This window comes from Macaca nemestrina, chromosome 17 (assembly GCF_043159975.1).
Source record: "Macaca nemestrina isolate mMacNem1 chromosome 17, mMacNem.hap1, whole genome shotgun sequence".
Lineage (NCBI taxonomy): Eukaryota > Metazoa > Chordata > Mammalia > Primates > Cercopithecidae > Macaca > Macaca nemestrina.
Genome location: NC_092141.1, coordinates 44,863,257 through 44,879,017, shown reverse-complemented (window position 1 = coordinate 44,879,017; position 15,761 = coordinate 44,863,257). Strand labels below are relative to the sequence as shown.

Here is a 15,761-nt window from a genome sequence, read left to right as displayed (position 1 = left end):
TCTTTTCTTTCTGAGATGGAGTCTTGCCCTGTCATCCAGGCTGGAGTGCAATGGCATGATCTTGGCTCACTGCAACCTCCGCCTCCCAGGTTCCAGTGATTGTCCTGCCTCAGTCTCCCTAGTAACTGGGATTACAGGTGTGCACCACCATGCCGGGCTAATTTTTGTATTTTTAGTAGAGAAGGGGTTTCACCATGTTGGCCAGGCTGGTCTCGAACTCCCAGCCTCAGGTGAACCACCTGCCTCAGCCTCCCAAAATGCTGGGATTACAGGCATGAGCCACCGTGCCCGGCCAGTAAACTATATTTTGTCAAGGCAAAGTAGACAAGCAAAGTCTAAAAAGGAAAAAAATCAGTTTGACTAAGGTTCTTTATCCAGGCTTTTTTTCCTCTATCAAGCTGCTTCTCATCTGGGAGCTGGGCCTGGGGACCCTGGAGAAGTTCAAGTAGGGATTGGCATGTTTGGTGTTTTGTGGGGAAGATAGTGCTAGTTTTATGTATTTCTCAGGGTTATATGTAGTTGCTTTTAAGTTTAGCTTATTTTGTGACTTGTAACTTCAAAAAGGTGATTAATTTCTCAATCCAGCAAAGTCTATTCCCCTCAACTTTTCTTTCTGCTTTTTTCTCCCCTAGGCTCATCCATTCTTTAGACACATTAACTGGGAAGAACTTCTGGCTGGAAAGGTGGAGCCCCTCCTTTAAACCTCTGTTGGTAAGTATACATGAAAGCATATAATTGGGTGCAAGGGCTCATACCTGTAATCCCAAAACTTTAAAGGGCTGAGGTGGGAGGATTGTTTGAAGCCAGGAGTTCAAGACCAGCATGGGCAACATAACAAGACTTCATCTCTACAAAACATTTAAAAGTTAGCTGGGCCGGGCGCGGTGGCTAACGCCTGTAATCCCAGCACTTTGGGAGGCCGAGGCGGGCGGATCACGAGGTCAGGAGATCAAGACCGTCCTGGCAAACACTGTGAAACCCAGTCTCTATTAAAAATACAAAAAATTAGCCAAGCGTGGTGGCGGGCGCCTGTAGTCCCAGCTACTCGGGAGACTGAGGCAGGAGAATGGCGCGAACCCGCGAGGCGGAGCTTGCAGTGAGCGGAGATCACGCCACTGCACTCCAGCCTGGGCGACAAAGCGAGACTCCGTCTCAAAAAAAAAAAAGTTAGCTGGGTGTGGTGGCATGTGCCTGTGAGTCCCAGCTACTTGAGAGGCTGAGGCAGGAGGATCGCTTGAGACTTTTTTGGAATAAGAAAAATCGCAGCCGGGCGCGGTGGCTCACGCCTGTAATCCTGGCACTTTGGGAGGCCCAGGCGGGCGGATCACGAGGTCAGGAGATCGAGACCATCCTGGCTAACACGGTGAAACCCCGAATCTACTAAAAATACAAAAAATTAGCCGGGTGTGGTGGCGGGCGTCTGTAGTCCCAGCTACTCAGGAGACTGAGGCAGGAGAATGGCATGAACCCGGGAGGCAGAGCTTGCAGTGAGCGGAGATGGGGCCACTGCACTCCAGCCTGGGCGACAGAGTGAGACTCCATCTCAAAAGAAAAAAAAAAGAAAGAAAAAGAAAAAATCTCAGAGCAGACAGAAACATTATTTTCATTAGCAGTTCAGAGATCTCTGGTTTATCCTCTCTTCAGCATCTTTGTTTTTATTTTTTATTTATTTTATTTTATTTTGAGACGGGGTCTCACTCTGTCACCCAGGAACCCAGCATGGAGTGCAGTAGCACGATCACAGTTCAACGCAGCCTTGACCTCCCCAGAATCAGGTGATTCTCTCACCTTAGCTTCCGGAATAGCTGCGACTACAGACACGTGTCACCATGCCTGGCTAATTTTTTGCAGAAACAGGCTTTCACCATGTCACCCAGGCTGGTCTCGAACTCCTGGACTCAAGTGATCCACCCACCTCAGCCTGTCAAAGTGCTGAGATTACAGGTGTGAGCTTCTGCACCCAGCCAAGCATCTTTTATTTTTGTACTGTTTTTTAAAGAACTAAAGCCAGTGGCAGTTGACTGTATGAGCTATTTTTAAATCAGTTTCCAAAGACAATTAAGTATTTCAGGTAGTTGGGACTTTTCTTTTTTTGGTTTATTTTATTTTGCTTAATTTAACCATTTAAAATATGATTTTCTGGGAATTCTTTCTTCAAACTATAGAATATATGTGCATTCGTTTGCTAGGCTTGCTGCAACAAAGTACCACAAACCGGGTGGCTGAGACAACAGAAATTCATTATCTCATAGATCTGGAGACTAGAAGTTCTTTTTTTTTTTTTTTTGAGACGGAGTCTCGCTGTGTCGCCCAGGCTGGAGTGCAGTGGCCGGATCTCAGCTCACTGCAAGCTCCGCCTCCCGGGTTTACGCCATTCTCCTGCCTCAGCCTCCCGAGTAGCCGGGACTACAGGCGCCCGCCACCTCGCCCGGCTAGTTTTTTGTATTTTTTAGTAGAGACGGGGTTTCACCGTGTTAGCCAGGATGGTCTCGAACTCCTGACCTCGTGATCCGCCCGTCTCGGCCGCCCAAAGTGCTGGGATTACAGGCTTGAGCCACCGCGCCCGGCCAAGACTAGAAGTTCTACATCACGTTGTTAGAGTTGGTTTCTTTGACGACTGTGAGGAACTGTATGTTCCTTGCCTCTCCCCTGGCTTCTGGTGGTTTGCTGGTAATCTCTGTGATTCTTTGGCCTGTAGGTGCATCACCCGGATCTCTGTCTTCATGTTCACATGGTGTTCTACCTGTGTGCGTATCTGTGGCCAAATTTCCCCTTTTTGTAAGGATACCAGGCATACTGGATTAGGGTTCCTCTCTACTCCATTAGGACCTCATCTTCACTAATTATGTCTGCAATAACCTTTTCCAAATAAGGTCACATTCTGAGGAGCTAGAGGTTAGAATTTCAACATACGAAATTTTTTGGGGAGTGGGTAAGGCACACGCTTCACCCCATAGCAATATGTTTATGAGTAAATGAGTTAGTATGTTAGTTATTGTCTTTCTCCCACCTCAGAATCTGAGAAAATACAGTTTCTTTTTCCATTCCTTGGGATGTAGGTGGAGAAGGAGGAGGAGGATGATGGTGATTATTTTTTGGTCATGGAGCATAATGTGACCCACTTTAAAAAGCAACAGACAATTGTAAGGAGGAGAACTGTCATACACCTACCGCCCAGCTTAAAAAATGATTAGGTCATCTTGTTTAAACATAACTGCCATCCCAGCATCACACCTCAGAAGTTGACAGTTTGCCTGTTTTTTTTTTTTTTTTTTTTTTTTCTTTTTTTGAGATAGGATCTTTCTCTGTTGCCCAGGCTGGAGTGCGGTGGCATGATCATGGCTCATGGCAGCCTCAACCTCCCAGGCTCAAGGGATCCTCCCGTATAGCTGGGACCACAGGGGTGTATCACCACACCCAGCTAGTTTTTTGAATTTTTCTAGAGATGAGGTTTCCCTGTGTTGCCCCACCTAATTTTGTTGTTGTTGTTCCATTCTTTTTTTTTCTCGTCCTGTTTGTAAGGATTTAATCAAGGTCTGTATATAACTTGGTTTCTATGTCTCTTAAGTCTTTTGTCATTTACAGATTCCCCTTGTGATTTACTGACGAAACCGGGTCATTTGTCCTGTAGAATTCTCAAATTTTGATTTTGCTGATATTATCCCCATAGTTTCACTGACCATGTTCATCTGTTCCCTGAATTTCCAAAAACTGGTAGTTAAATTTAGGTGGTTGATCTGATTCAGATTAAACTCTCAGTATTGCATGCTTTGATCAGGAGGCATAATGTGTAGTTGTATGTGTGTGTGTGTGTGTGTGTGTGTGTGTGTGTGTGTGTGTTTGTGATGTTAGTGGTCACTGATCATTGCCTGTGTCAGCATTTCACCTCCAGGGTAATTTGGCAATGTCCGGAGACACACTGATTGTCACAGCGTGGGGGAGGGAACGCCACAGGTACCTTCAGGGGTAAGAGTCGGCGCAGCACAGCCCCCTACAGCAAAGTATTAATAGGCCTAAAAAGTCAGTAGCACTGAGGTTGAGAAACTCTGGCCTACTTTTATAATTTCATCAGGTGTTTATGAAATGGTCTTATTCGAACTGTTATTTCTTCTTTCCTTGTTAGCTGGAATTCTTTCATAAAGTCTTTGATCAGTTAGTTACTCAAGGTATACTTCATACAGGAAAGACAGGATGTATGTTTGATTCTTTCCTAGTTTTCAAAATAATTAGTTCCCTAGCATCTCCCAAAATTGACCAATGAACTTTGTGTGTGTGATTTTTTTTTAAATTTATTATGAACTTACACGTTTTAACGTATTTGTGTTTCATTTCATTGCATTTGTTTTTATTTTATTTTTATTTATTCATTTGTTGTTTTGAGGCAGGGTCTTACTCTGTCACCCAAGCCGTAGTGCAGTGGTGTAATCTCTGCCCACTGCAGCCTTGATTCCCGGCCTCAGCAATCCTCCCACCTCAGCCTCTTAGTAGCGGGGACCACAGGTACACCACCATGCCCAGCTAATTTTTGTGTTTCTGGGAGAGACGGGGCTTTGCCATGTTCACCAGGCTGGTCTTCAACTCCTGGGCTCAAAAGCAGTCCGCCTGCCTCTGCCTCCCAAAGTGCTGTGATGATGGGTGTGAGCCCCCGCACTGGCAGTTGTCTTTATTGATGCTCAGTTTTTCCCTTCGTTGAATGCTGGCTGCAGTGAACGCTGGGTGCGTCTTCATGTTGGTTTCTGAGTCCTTTTGACATGAGCACATGGGCCGGTGTTGTACCAGAGAGCAGAATAAGGAAACTGGTGTTCTGTGCTTATCTCGTGCATTTCCCCACACCTGGAATCAGCCGCTCCTCCAGGGAGTGCGGTTCACAGTCTGGGCTCTGGGAGAATTATAAGGTCAGTGTGGTCCCCTTTTAGTATGAAGTCAGATATTCTAAATTATTATTTACTTCCTACATTCGGCCCAGGAGTCTAACCAGATAGTTTGGGAAAGAGAGAAGGAATTAAAGAAATCAATCTCATGGTTAGCACTGAAGTGATAACTACACTTTCACAGGGAAATATAACTTATAACCCACGCAGAATAGAGAATTAGTTTTGCTCCTTTAGATTTCTAAAGGAATGAGATAATCTGTGGGAAGAAACTTTAACTGGAGCATCTTACCAGTTAAACACATGAATTAAAAAATTCATGTTTTAACTCTGCTTCAGTAGTTTTTCAGGTTTATTACAAACCTGCAGTAGCCAACTGAACTAATTATCTCTACACAGGGATTTAGCCAGTGGACTAGGCACACTGAAGCTTTGTGAGAGGGGAAATTGGTATTCACATTTTTTCCAGCTTGTTTTGAGTTCCATATATTCACTTTTTTTTTTTAATTGAGACAGACTCTCACACTGTCGCCTGGGCTGGTGTGCAGTGGCACAATCTGTGCTTGCTGCAACCTCTGCCTCTCAGGTTCAGGCAATTCTCCTGCCTCAGCCTGCCGAGTAGGTAGAATTACAGACGCCCACCACCATTTTGTATTTTTAGTAGAGATGGGGTTTCGCTATATAGGCCAGGCTGGTCTCGAACTCCTGACCTTGTGATCTGCCCGCCTCAGCCTCCCAGAGTGCTGGGATTACAGGCATGAGCCACCATGTCCAGTTGATATATTCACATTTTTAATAGGAATAACTGTATACTAAAATCTTTGAGTGCATGTTTAAGATTTGAAGATGTAGTTTGACTCAGTACTTTCCACCTGCATTTTTTTCTTCATTCTATGCCTGCTAAGACTATTCTAATACTTCATTGTAGTTAACCCCTGCGAAAAGAGCTCCCAGAGCTTACGGTGCATTTGATTGATGTCATATGGACTATTTATCATTTTCTAAATTATTTTGTTTGTATAAAGCAATCTGAAGAGGATGTAAGTCAGTTTGATTCCGAGTCTACACATCAGACACCTGTCGACAGCCCAGATGACTCAACTCTCAGTGAAAGTGCCAATCAGGTCTTTCCGGTAAGTGAAAGAATTTCCACGTAGTCATGGGAAATTTTAAGTATGAGGATGGGCTCTTGGATAAGAAAATTCAGTTTGCCTGCTTTGCAGTTCATGTAGGTATCCTGGCCCACTATTTTTTTTTTTTTTTAAATAAGCCATGCTTTCGTAACTCATTGATACCTACAGAATTGATTTTCATAAGGCAACATTTTATTTTAGCAATTAGAGTGGAAGGTACAATTTTTGGAGAGTATGATTCCCTTTTTAGGTTGGGCCACAGACTTAAAATGGTGTTTGGCTTAGCATCTCAACCAAAAATTAGTCATAGCAGTGGGGGAGAAAAACCTCACTAACTGCATGTATTTTATTCCTGAAACAGCTGTAGATTTTTGATAGTTCTTTTTTTTTTTTTTGAGACAGGGTCTCACCTGTAGACCAGGCTGGGTGTAGGGTGTAGTGGTGTGATCACAGTTCTCTGCAGCCTTGACCTCCCAGGCTCAAGTGACCCACCCATTTCAGCCTCGTGAGTACCTGGATTACAGGTGTGTGCCACATCCAGCTAAGTTTTTATTATTTTGTAGAGACAGAGTCTCACTATTTTACTCCTGGACTCAAGCTATCTTCCCACCTTGGCTTCCCAAAGTGCCAAAATTATAGGGATGAGCCATCATTCCTGGCCCTAGTTTTGGTACTCTTAACATAAGTAGGGGATTTTTTTTTTTTTTCATACGCAGTCTCGCTCTGTCACCAGGCTGGAGTGCAGTGGCATGATCTCAGCCTACTGCAACCTCCGCCTCCTGGGTTCAAGTGATTCTCCTGCCTCAGCCTCCTGAGTAGCTGGGACTACAGGCACGCGCCACCACGCCTAGTTAATTTTTGTATTTTTAGTAGAGGCGGGGGTTTCCCCGTGTTGGCCAGGATGGTCTCCATATCTTGACCTCGTGATCCTTCCACCTTGGCCTCCCAAAGTGCTGGGATTACAGGCATAAGCCACCACACCCAGCCTATAGATTATTGTCTTTTAAGACTCTAGGTTTGGGGCAATTGGTTTCATAACAAGATTAACTGATAGCCTAACTGACCAAGTATATGGGGCAGGTAAGAGGAATAGTCTAAGACAAACCTTCATTTCTCAGCATGGATAGATGGATCAATCAACATTGGGAAGCTCTATTAGAATAAGTAAATTGATGGCATTACCAGAGGAGTAGGGAATTTTTTTGAAAGACCAAGTTTAGACAGATATCAATAATTTGGGCTTGGAAATACTGAGTCTTAGGAGTTGCTGGGAAACATACAGGTGAAGATATCCAGTTGGCAACTTGATATAAGGATCTGGAGATAGAAGATTTGATGTAAAAGCTGTGGCTTTGAATAACATTGCTCATTTATGCGTTTTCAGAACCTTTTGTTGTAGATTCTTTGTAGACAGTGTTGTCTACAAATAGAAACAGCTTCTTCCTTTCTGATGCCTAAGCCTTTTATTTCTTGCTTTGTTATATTAACTGTAACTGCCGATATGATGTTATTAATAAATTAAATGGGAATGGCGACAGTAGACATCTGTGCCGTGCTCCTGATTTTAAGGGGAATATATTCCACCTTTTACCATTAAGTATGTCAGCTCATTTGTTTGTTTCCTTTTTTTTTTTTTTTTTTTTTTTTTGGGAGACAGAGTCTGACTCTGTCGTCCGGGCTGGAGTGCAGTGGTGCCATCTCAGCTCACTGCAACCTTTGCAACCTTCATCCCCAGGGTTCTAGCAATTCTCCCGTCTCAGCCTCCCAAGTAGCTGGGATTACAGGCAGCTGCCACTACGCCCTGCTAATTTTTTTTTATTTTTAGTAGAGATGGGTTTCTCCATGTTGGCCAGGCTGGTCTCGAACTCCTGACCTCAGGTGATCCACCCACCTTGGCCTCTCAAAGTGCTGGGATTACAGGCATGAGCCACTGTGCCTGGGCTGTTTGTTTCTCTTTTTTTTGAGATGAAGTCTCACTCTGTCGCCCAGGCTAGAGTGCACTGGTGTGATCTTGGCTCACTGCAATTTCCACATCCCACTTTCAAGCGATTCTCCTGCCTCAGCCTCCCCAGTAGCTTGGATTACAGGTGTCTGCAAGCACACCTGGCTAATTTTGTATTTTTAGTGGAGATGGGGTTTCACCATGTTGGCCAGTCTGGTCTTGAACTCCTGAGCTCAGGCGATCCACCCACCTTGGCCTCCCAAATTACAGGCATGAGCCACCATACCTGGCCTGGACAATTTCTCTTGATCCAGCTTCACTAACTCTTTGCTCTATTGGTAATCTTTATCCTATTATTGATACCTTCTAGTGAAATTTTTTATTTCGGATATATTTTTTCAGTTTACATTCTGTTTACATTGAGTTTACATTACAGTTTATATTCTGTTCAGTTCTTTTTCATAGATTTTTCTTCTGTTGAGAACTTATATCTTAACGTTTACTTCAAGCATGCTCACTTTTACTTATAGAGCATGATGATAATAGCTGTCTTAAAGTCTGGTAATTCCATCGTCTTGGCATTGGTGCCTGTTGATTATCTTTTTCGCTTGAGAATGGTCACTTTTCCACGACTCTGTGTGTGTTGAATAATACCAGTTTGTATGCTGAACAGTTGGAATATTCCTTTGTGACTCTCTGGTTCTATTAAAATCCTCCAGAGAACGCTGATTTTAGTTGTTGTTTTCAGCATTCGGTCATCCTGCTTGGATTCAGACTGCAAGGTCTGTCTCGCCTTCTTTTCTCCCTGTGGATTCCAATGTCACGACAGTTTTCAAAGCCTGTCCTGTGCTGCTGTAGATCATCCTGCATCGATCTGTGTCCTTTGGGGGTTAGACTTGGACTTGTAAGCCTTATGTCGTTGTTCGGTTTTCGAGGCTTTTGCTGTGCTGCTTTGGGGTATTCTGTGTCTATGCACCTCAGGAATGAGCCCTGGACAGATGCTTGTTTGTGCACAGAAGTAGGAGAACTCTCTTCTAGGTCTCCTCTCTGGGATTCTTCTCAACTTCCTGCCTGTCCTAGAGCCAGAATGATGGGACTTCTCAAGGAGGGTTAGTTGCCCATGCCACTGCCACAGCAAGAGAGAGAGGGAAAAAATGGACATTTCTCCCTTCCGGCTCTGAGACCCAGGGACTCATTTTCTGAGTTCCTTGATCTACACAGACAGGGCTTGTCTGGGAGTTTTAGCTGTCCACACCGCACTGCCACAGCTCACTGCGTGCGTATCCTCAGATCACACACACACACGCACACACACGCACACACGGAAGTTCACTCCCATGTGGGCCCCTTTCTCCAAGTATGACTCTGCATTTCTTTTTTTTTTTTTTTTTTTTTTTGAGACGGAGTCTTGCTCTGTCGCCCAGGCTGGAGCGCAGTGGCCGGATCTCAGCTCACTGCAAGCTCCATCTCCCGGGTTCACACCATTCTCCTGCCTCAGCCTCCCGAGTAGCTGGGACTACAGGCGCCGGCACCTCGCCCAGCTAGTTTTTTTTTTTTTTTGTAGTTTTTAGTAGAGACGGGGTTTCACCGGGTTAGCCAGGATGGTCTCGATCTCCTGACCTCGTGATCCGCCCGCCTCGGCCTCCCAAAGTGCTGGGATTACAGGCGTGAGCCACCGCACCCGGCCGACTCTGCATTTCTTTACTCTTCAGAGTGCACAGGTAGTTGCTTTTCGTATTTATTCCAGAGTGTTTAGTTATAACCAGCAATACAAATAAGCTATAGTGGACTACTCCATCTTGATTGGCACTGGTGTCTTAAAACAGTTATACTTCTTTTTCTTTTTTTTGAGACAGGGTCTCACTCTTTTTTTTTTTTTTTTTTTTTTTTTTTGAGACGGAGTCTCGCTCTGTCGCCCAGGCTGGAGTGCAGTGGCCGCATCTCAGCTCACTGCAAGCTCCGCCTCCCGGGTTCCCGCCATTCTCCTGGCTCAGCCTGCCGAGTAGGTGGGACTACAGGTGCCTGCCACCTCGCCCGGCTAGTTTTTTGTATTTTTTTTAGTGGAGACGGGGTTTCACCATATTAGCCAGGATGGTCTCGATCTCCTGACCTCGTGATCCGCCCGTCTCGGCCTCCCAAAGTGCTGGGATTACAGGCTTGAGCCACCGTGCCCGGCCCAGGGTCTCACTCTTTTGCCCAGGTTGCAATGCAGTGGCATTGTCACTGCAGCCTCAATCTCCCAGGCTCAAGTGATCCTCTAGCTTCAGCCCCCTGAGTAGCTGAGACTACAGGTGCACACTACTGCATCCACTAATTTAGTTTTAGTCTATTTTTTTTTCTTTTTGAGATGGAGTTTTGCTCTTGTTGCCCAGGTTAGAGTGCAATGCTGCCATCTTGGCTCACTGCAACCTCTGCCTCCTGGGTTCAAGCAATTCTCCTGCCTCAGCCTCCTGAGTAGATGGGATTACAGGCCCCCACCACCATGCCTGGCTAACTTTTTGTATTTTTAGTATAGACAGGGTTTCACCATGTTGGCCATGTTGGTCTCAAACTCCTGACCTCAAGTGATCCCCCAGCCTCAGCCTCTCAAAGTGCTGGGATTACAGGCGTGAGCCACCGTGCCTGGCCCACTAATTTATTTTTTATAGAGATGGGGTCTTGCTTTGTTGCCCAGGCTGCTCTTGAACTCCTGGTCTCAAGCTATCCTCTCATCTTGGCCTCCCAAAATGTTAGGATTACAGGTGTGAGCCAGCACATCCAGCTTATTTCTTAAATGAGTTATTAAATGTATGTCTCTTTTGCTATACTAAATGTCAGTAGGGACAATTTTGATTTTGTTTATTTTATTTTGTTGTATTGTATTGCATTGTATTGTATTGTATGACGGTGTCTCACTCTGTCGCCTCGGCTGGAGTGCAGTGGTGTGATCTCAGCTCACTGCAATCTCCGCCTCCTTGATTCAAGTGATTCTCCTGCCTCAGCCTCCCGAGTAGCTAGGATTACAGGTGTGTGCCACCAAGCCCAGCTAATTTTTGTATTTTTAGTAGAGACGAGGTTTCTCCGTGTTGGCCAGGCTGGTCTCAAACTCCTGGCCTCAAGTGATCTGCCTGCCTTGGCCTCCCAAAGTGCTGGGATTATAGGTGTGAGCCATTACACCCAGCCTATTTTATTTTATTTTTTAAACTCATTTATTTTATTTTGTTTTGTTTTGTTTTATTATTTTATTTTATTTTTTTGGGACAGAGTCTTGCTCTGTCGCCCAGGCTGGAATGCAATGGTGCGATCTCAGCTCACTGCAACCTCCACCTCCTGGGTTCAAGCAATTCTCCCACCTCAGCCTTCCTAGTGGCTGGGATTACAGGCACCTACCATCATGCCCTGCAAATTTTTGTATTTTTGTAGAGACGGCGTTTCACTATGTTGGCCAGGCTGGTCTTGAACTCCTGAGCTCAGGTGATCCTCCTGCCTCAGCCTCCCAAAATGCTGGGATTAGAGGCCTGAGCCACCAAGCTCGGCTTTACTTTTATTTTTATGTTTTTGAGACAGAGTCTCACTTTGTCACCCAGGCTGGAGTGCAGTGGTGTGATTTTGGCTCACTGTAACCTCTGCCTCCTGGGCTCAGGAGATTCTCCTGTCTCAGCTTCCCAAGTAGCTGGGATTACGGGCATGCACCACCACTCCTGGCTAAATTTTGTATTTTTAGTAGAGATGGGCTTTTGCTAGGTTGGTCAGGCTGGTCTCAACTCCTAACGTCACGTGATGTGCCCACCTCAGTCTCCCAAAGTGCTAGGATTACAGGCATGAGCCACTGCGCCCGGCCTGGCTTTGTTTATTACTGTGTCTAATGCCTAATACAGTTCTTGGCATCTACTAAGCGGCCAATAAATATTTATGAAATAAATGAATGAATGGACACTTTTCAAACCTCATCCTGCTTGACATTTTTGCAGCATTCTACACTATAGGTTGTTCCCACCTCCTGGAATCTTTCTTCCCTAAACTTTCATATTCTACTGATTTCCCCAGTTCTGTAGACTTTCCTTACAGGCAAGCTGCTGCTTCTTTATGAATCTTACAGCTTCAGATATTGCTGTGAAAATGGCGACACCTACATAGTCACTCACATAGGCACAAGTACAAACTTAGAGAATAATAAATGCTCAGTCACCATTTCCTCATCCGAGAAGAGAGTGGATATGTCATCCCTCAGTATCTCTAGGGAATTGGTTCCAGGACCCCATGTGGACACCAAAATCCACAGATGCTCAGGTCCCTTATATACAATGATGCAGTATTTGCATATAATCTATACATATCCATATGCTTTAAATCAGATTATTTAAAATACTTAATACAATGCAATTGCTATATAAATAGTAATTATACTATTATTACTTAGGGAATAATAAGGAAAAAAGTCTATACATGTTTAATTCAGACACACCCATCCTTTATTTCCCCCCCAGTTTTTTTTTTGAGGTGGATTTTCACTCTTGTCATGCAGAGTGTGACCGGGTTCAAGGGATTCTCTTGCCTTAGCCTCCCAAGTAGCTGCGATTACAGGTGTGTGCCACCATGCCTGGCTGATTTTTATATTTTTAGTAGAGATGGGGTTTCACCATATTGGCCAGGCTGGTCTCCAACTCCTGACAAATGATCCGCTCACCTCGGCCTCCCACAGTGAGCCACCATGCCCGGCCTGCCCCTACATATTTTCAGTCTTTGGTCGGCTGAATCCATGGATACAGAAACCACAGAGGTGGAACACATGAATACAAAGGGCTATTTGTGGCCAGGTGTGGTGGGCTCACACCTGTAATTCCAACACTTTGGGAGGCCACGGTGGGAGGATCAGTTGAGCTCAGGAGTTTGAGAATAGTCTGGGCAACATGGTAAAAGCCCATCTCTACTAAAAATACAAAAATTAGCCAGGCATGGTGGCGCACACCTGTGGTCCCAGCTACTCAGGAGGCTGAGACATGAGAATCACTTGAATCCAGGAGGTAGAGGTTGCAGTGAGCCAAGATTGCATCACTGCACTCCAGCCTGAGCAACAGAGTGAGCCCCTGTCTCAAACAAAATAAAACACCAACAGTCTGAGCACAGGGGCTCACACCTATAATCCCAACACTTTGGGAGGGCAAGGCAGGCAGACCACTTGAGCCTAGGAGTTTGAGACCAGCCTGGCCGACATGTTGAAACCCCATCTCTACTAAAAAAAAAAAACAAAACCGAAATTATCCAGGTATGGTGGCAGGCGCCTGTAATCCCAGTTACACAGGAGGCTGAGGCAGGAGAATTGCTTGAATCAGGGAGGTGGAGGTTGCAGTGAGCCGAGGCTGTGCCACTGCACTCCAACCTGGGTGACAGAGCAAGACTCTGTCTCAAAATAAACAAACAAACAAAAACAAAAACAAGCCAAAACACCAATGGGCTCTTTGCTAACTGCATGGTGGCTCTCCTTTGTTGTTCGCCTGTTGCCTATTGTTATTGAATCCAAAGTCTTCTAGGTCCTCTTTTTACCTGCTTCTTAGCTAATCATTATATTCCTATACAAATTCTTGTTAAGATAAAAATGTTCATAAGTTAAAAACTTGTCTCTTACGCAAATATAAACAGAAAATAAGTCAGGTCCAGTGCGATGACTCACGTCTGTAATCCCAGCACTTTGGGAGCCCAAGGCCAGAGGATCTGTTGAGTTCAGGAGTTTGAGACCACCCTGGCCAACACGGTTAAACTCCCATCTCTACTAAAAATACAAAAATTAGCCGGGCATGGTGGTGCACACCTGTAATCCCAGCTACTTGGAAAGCTGAAGTAGGAGGATCACTTGAACCGGGGAGGCGGAGGTTGCAGTGACATAAGATCACACCACTACACTTCAACCTGGGCGACAGAGTGAGACTCCCTCTCAAAAAAAGAAAAAGAGAAAAAGAAAGAAAATCCGATTACTATGCACACACCTAAATAATCAGATAACTCCCAGAGTCTAAACAACATCCTGCATTCTGTGGAAAAGACTTAGTCATCTCTTCTGCTCATTTCCACATTTTGGATATTATATTTTAATATTATTTTAAACTTTTATTGTTATTATTATTATTGTTTTGAGACAGGGTCTCACTCTGTTGCCCAGGCTGCAGTGCAGTGGCATATCATGGCTCACTGCAGACTCAAACTGCAGGGCTCAAGTGATCCTCCCACCTCAGCCTCCCAAGTAGCTGGGACCACAGGCGTGCACCACCACGCCTGGCTAACGTTTTGATTTTTGTAGCTCAAGGTCTCCCTGTATTGCCCAGGCTGGTGTCAAACTCCTGGGCTCATGTGATCCTCCTGCCTCGGCCTCCCAAAGTTCTAGGACTGCAGGTGGGAACCACAGCACCTGGCCAGTTTTCGTAATATTCTTCACCCAGATAGGAAAATTTTACTTTCTCTTTTTCTTTGTATGGGTCTCTCTTTCCTCAGAGAATGTTTCTTCCTCTCTTCCTGCCCAGATGTGTACTTTATTTTCTTTACATCTGGCCCCAGCTTCCTTCCTTTTAACACAAATTTCTGTTTCTCTCCTCTTTTATCCTTACATGAAACAGCTGATGGCCCAGGTATTCATTCCTGAAACATTCCAGGAGTAACTTGGAGTGTTAATTTTTCTTTTCTTTTCTTTTCTTCTTTTCTTTTCTTTTCTTTTGTTTTCTTTTGAGATGGAGTCTCGCTCTGTCACCCAGATTGGAGTGCAGTGGCGTGATCTCGGCTCACTGCAACTTCTGCCTCCTGGGTTCAAGGAATTCTCCTGCCTCAGCATCCCCAGTAGCTAGGATTATAGGCATGTGCCCCCACACCTAGCTAATTTTTCTATTTTTAGTAGAGATGGGATTTCACCCTGTTGGCCAGGCTGGCTGGTCTCAAACTCCTGAACTTGTGATCTGCCTGCTTTGGCCTCCCAAAGTGCTGGAATTACAGGCATGAGCCCCGCGCCCAGCCACGCCTGAGTTTTTAAAAAGATCCGGGTGTTTATCTGGGATGTCAGCCCCTGTTTCCTTTTACTGTTTTTAATGTGACTGCTAAAAATTTTAAACTACACATATGGCTCACGTTATATTTCCATTGGACCTTGCTGCTCTGAACTAACAGATGAGGACCATAACTCTGGCTTTAAAAATTATGTAATATGGCCCGGCACAAGCCTGTAAACCCAGGAATTTAGGGGAACTTGGCCGGGCACGGTGGCTCATGCCTGTAATCCCAGTACTTTGGAAGGCCGAGGCAGGCAGATCACTAGAGGTCAGGAGTTTGAAACCAGCCTGGCCAACATAGTGAAACCCCGTCTCTACTAAAAATGCAAGACAATTATCCGGGCCTGGTGGTGGATGCCTGTAATCCCAGCTACTTGGGAGGCTGAGGCAGGAGAATCACTTGAACCCGGCGGGTGGAGGTTGCAGTGAGCCAAGATCACACCCCTTCACTCCAGCCTGGGCAAAAGAACAAGACTCCATCTCAAAAAAAAAAAAGAAAAGAAAAGAAAAAGGAATGCATTGGCCAGATTAATGGCTAATAATAGCTTCACACCTAAAGCCATGTTAATCTGCTCTAACAAAAATACCATCGGTTGAAACTGGAAGGTGGAGGTTGCAGTGAGCCAAGATCGCACCACTGCACTCCAATCTGGGTAACAAGAGCAAAACTCTATCTAAAAAAAAAAAAAAAATTAGCCAGACATGGTGGCACACACCTGTAGTCCCAGCTACTCGGGAGGCTGAGGTGGATCACTTGAGCTTGGGAAGCAGAAGTTGCAGTGAGCTGAGATGGTGCTGCTGTACT

The 15,761-nt window shown here is 45.1% G+C and overlaps 1 protein-coding gene across 11 annotated transcripts in view; it reads left to right on the top strand.

The window, feature by feature from the left end:
* Positions 1-15,761, top strand: part of LOC139359569 (14-3-3 protein epsilon-like) — a 91,499-nt gene that overhangs the window by 67,287 nt on the left and 8,451 nt on the right. For 10 of the 11 annotated variants that reach the window (XR_011615644.1, XR_011615641.1, XR_011615638.1 and 7 more), the window contains 2 exons: positions 633-711; positions 5,897-6,004. Coding sequence is in view for 1 of the 11 variants with exons in the window: in XM_071082761.1 (XP_070938862.1) it covers positions 633-701 (69 nt within the window). In the remaining 10 variants the exon portion in view is untranslated. Of the gene's footprint in view, positions 1-632; positions 712-5,896; positions 6,005-6,406; positions 6,529-15,761 lie in introns of all 11 variants that reach the window. The other variant, XR_011615639.1, reaches the window with a different exon arrangement.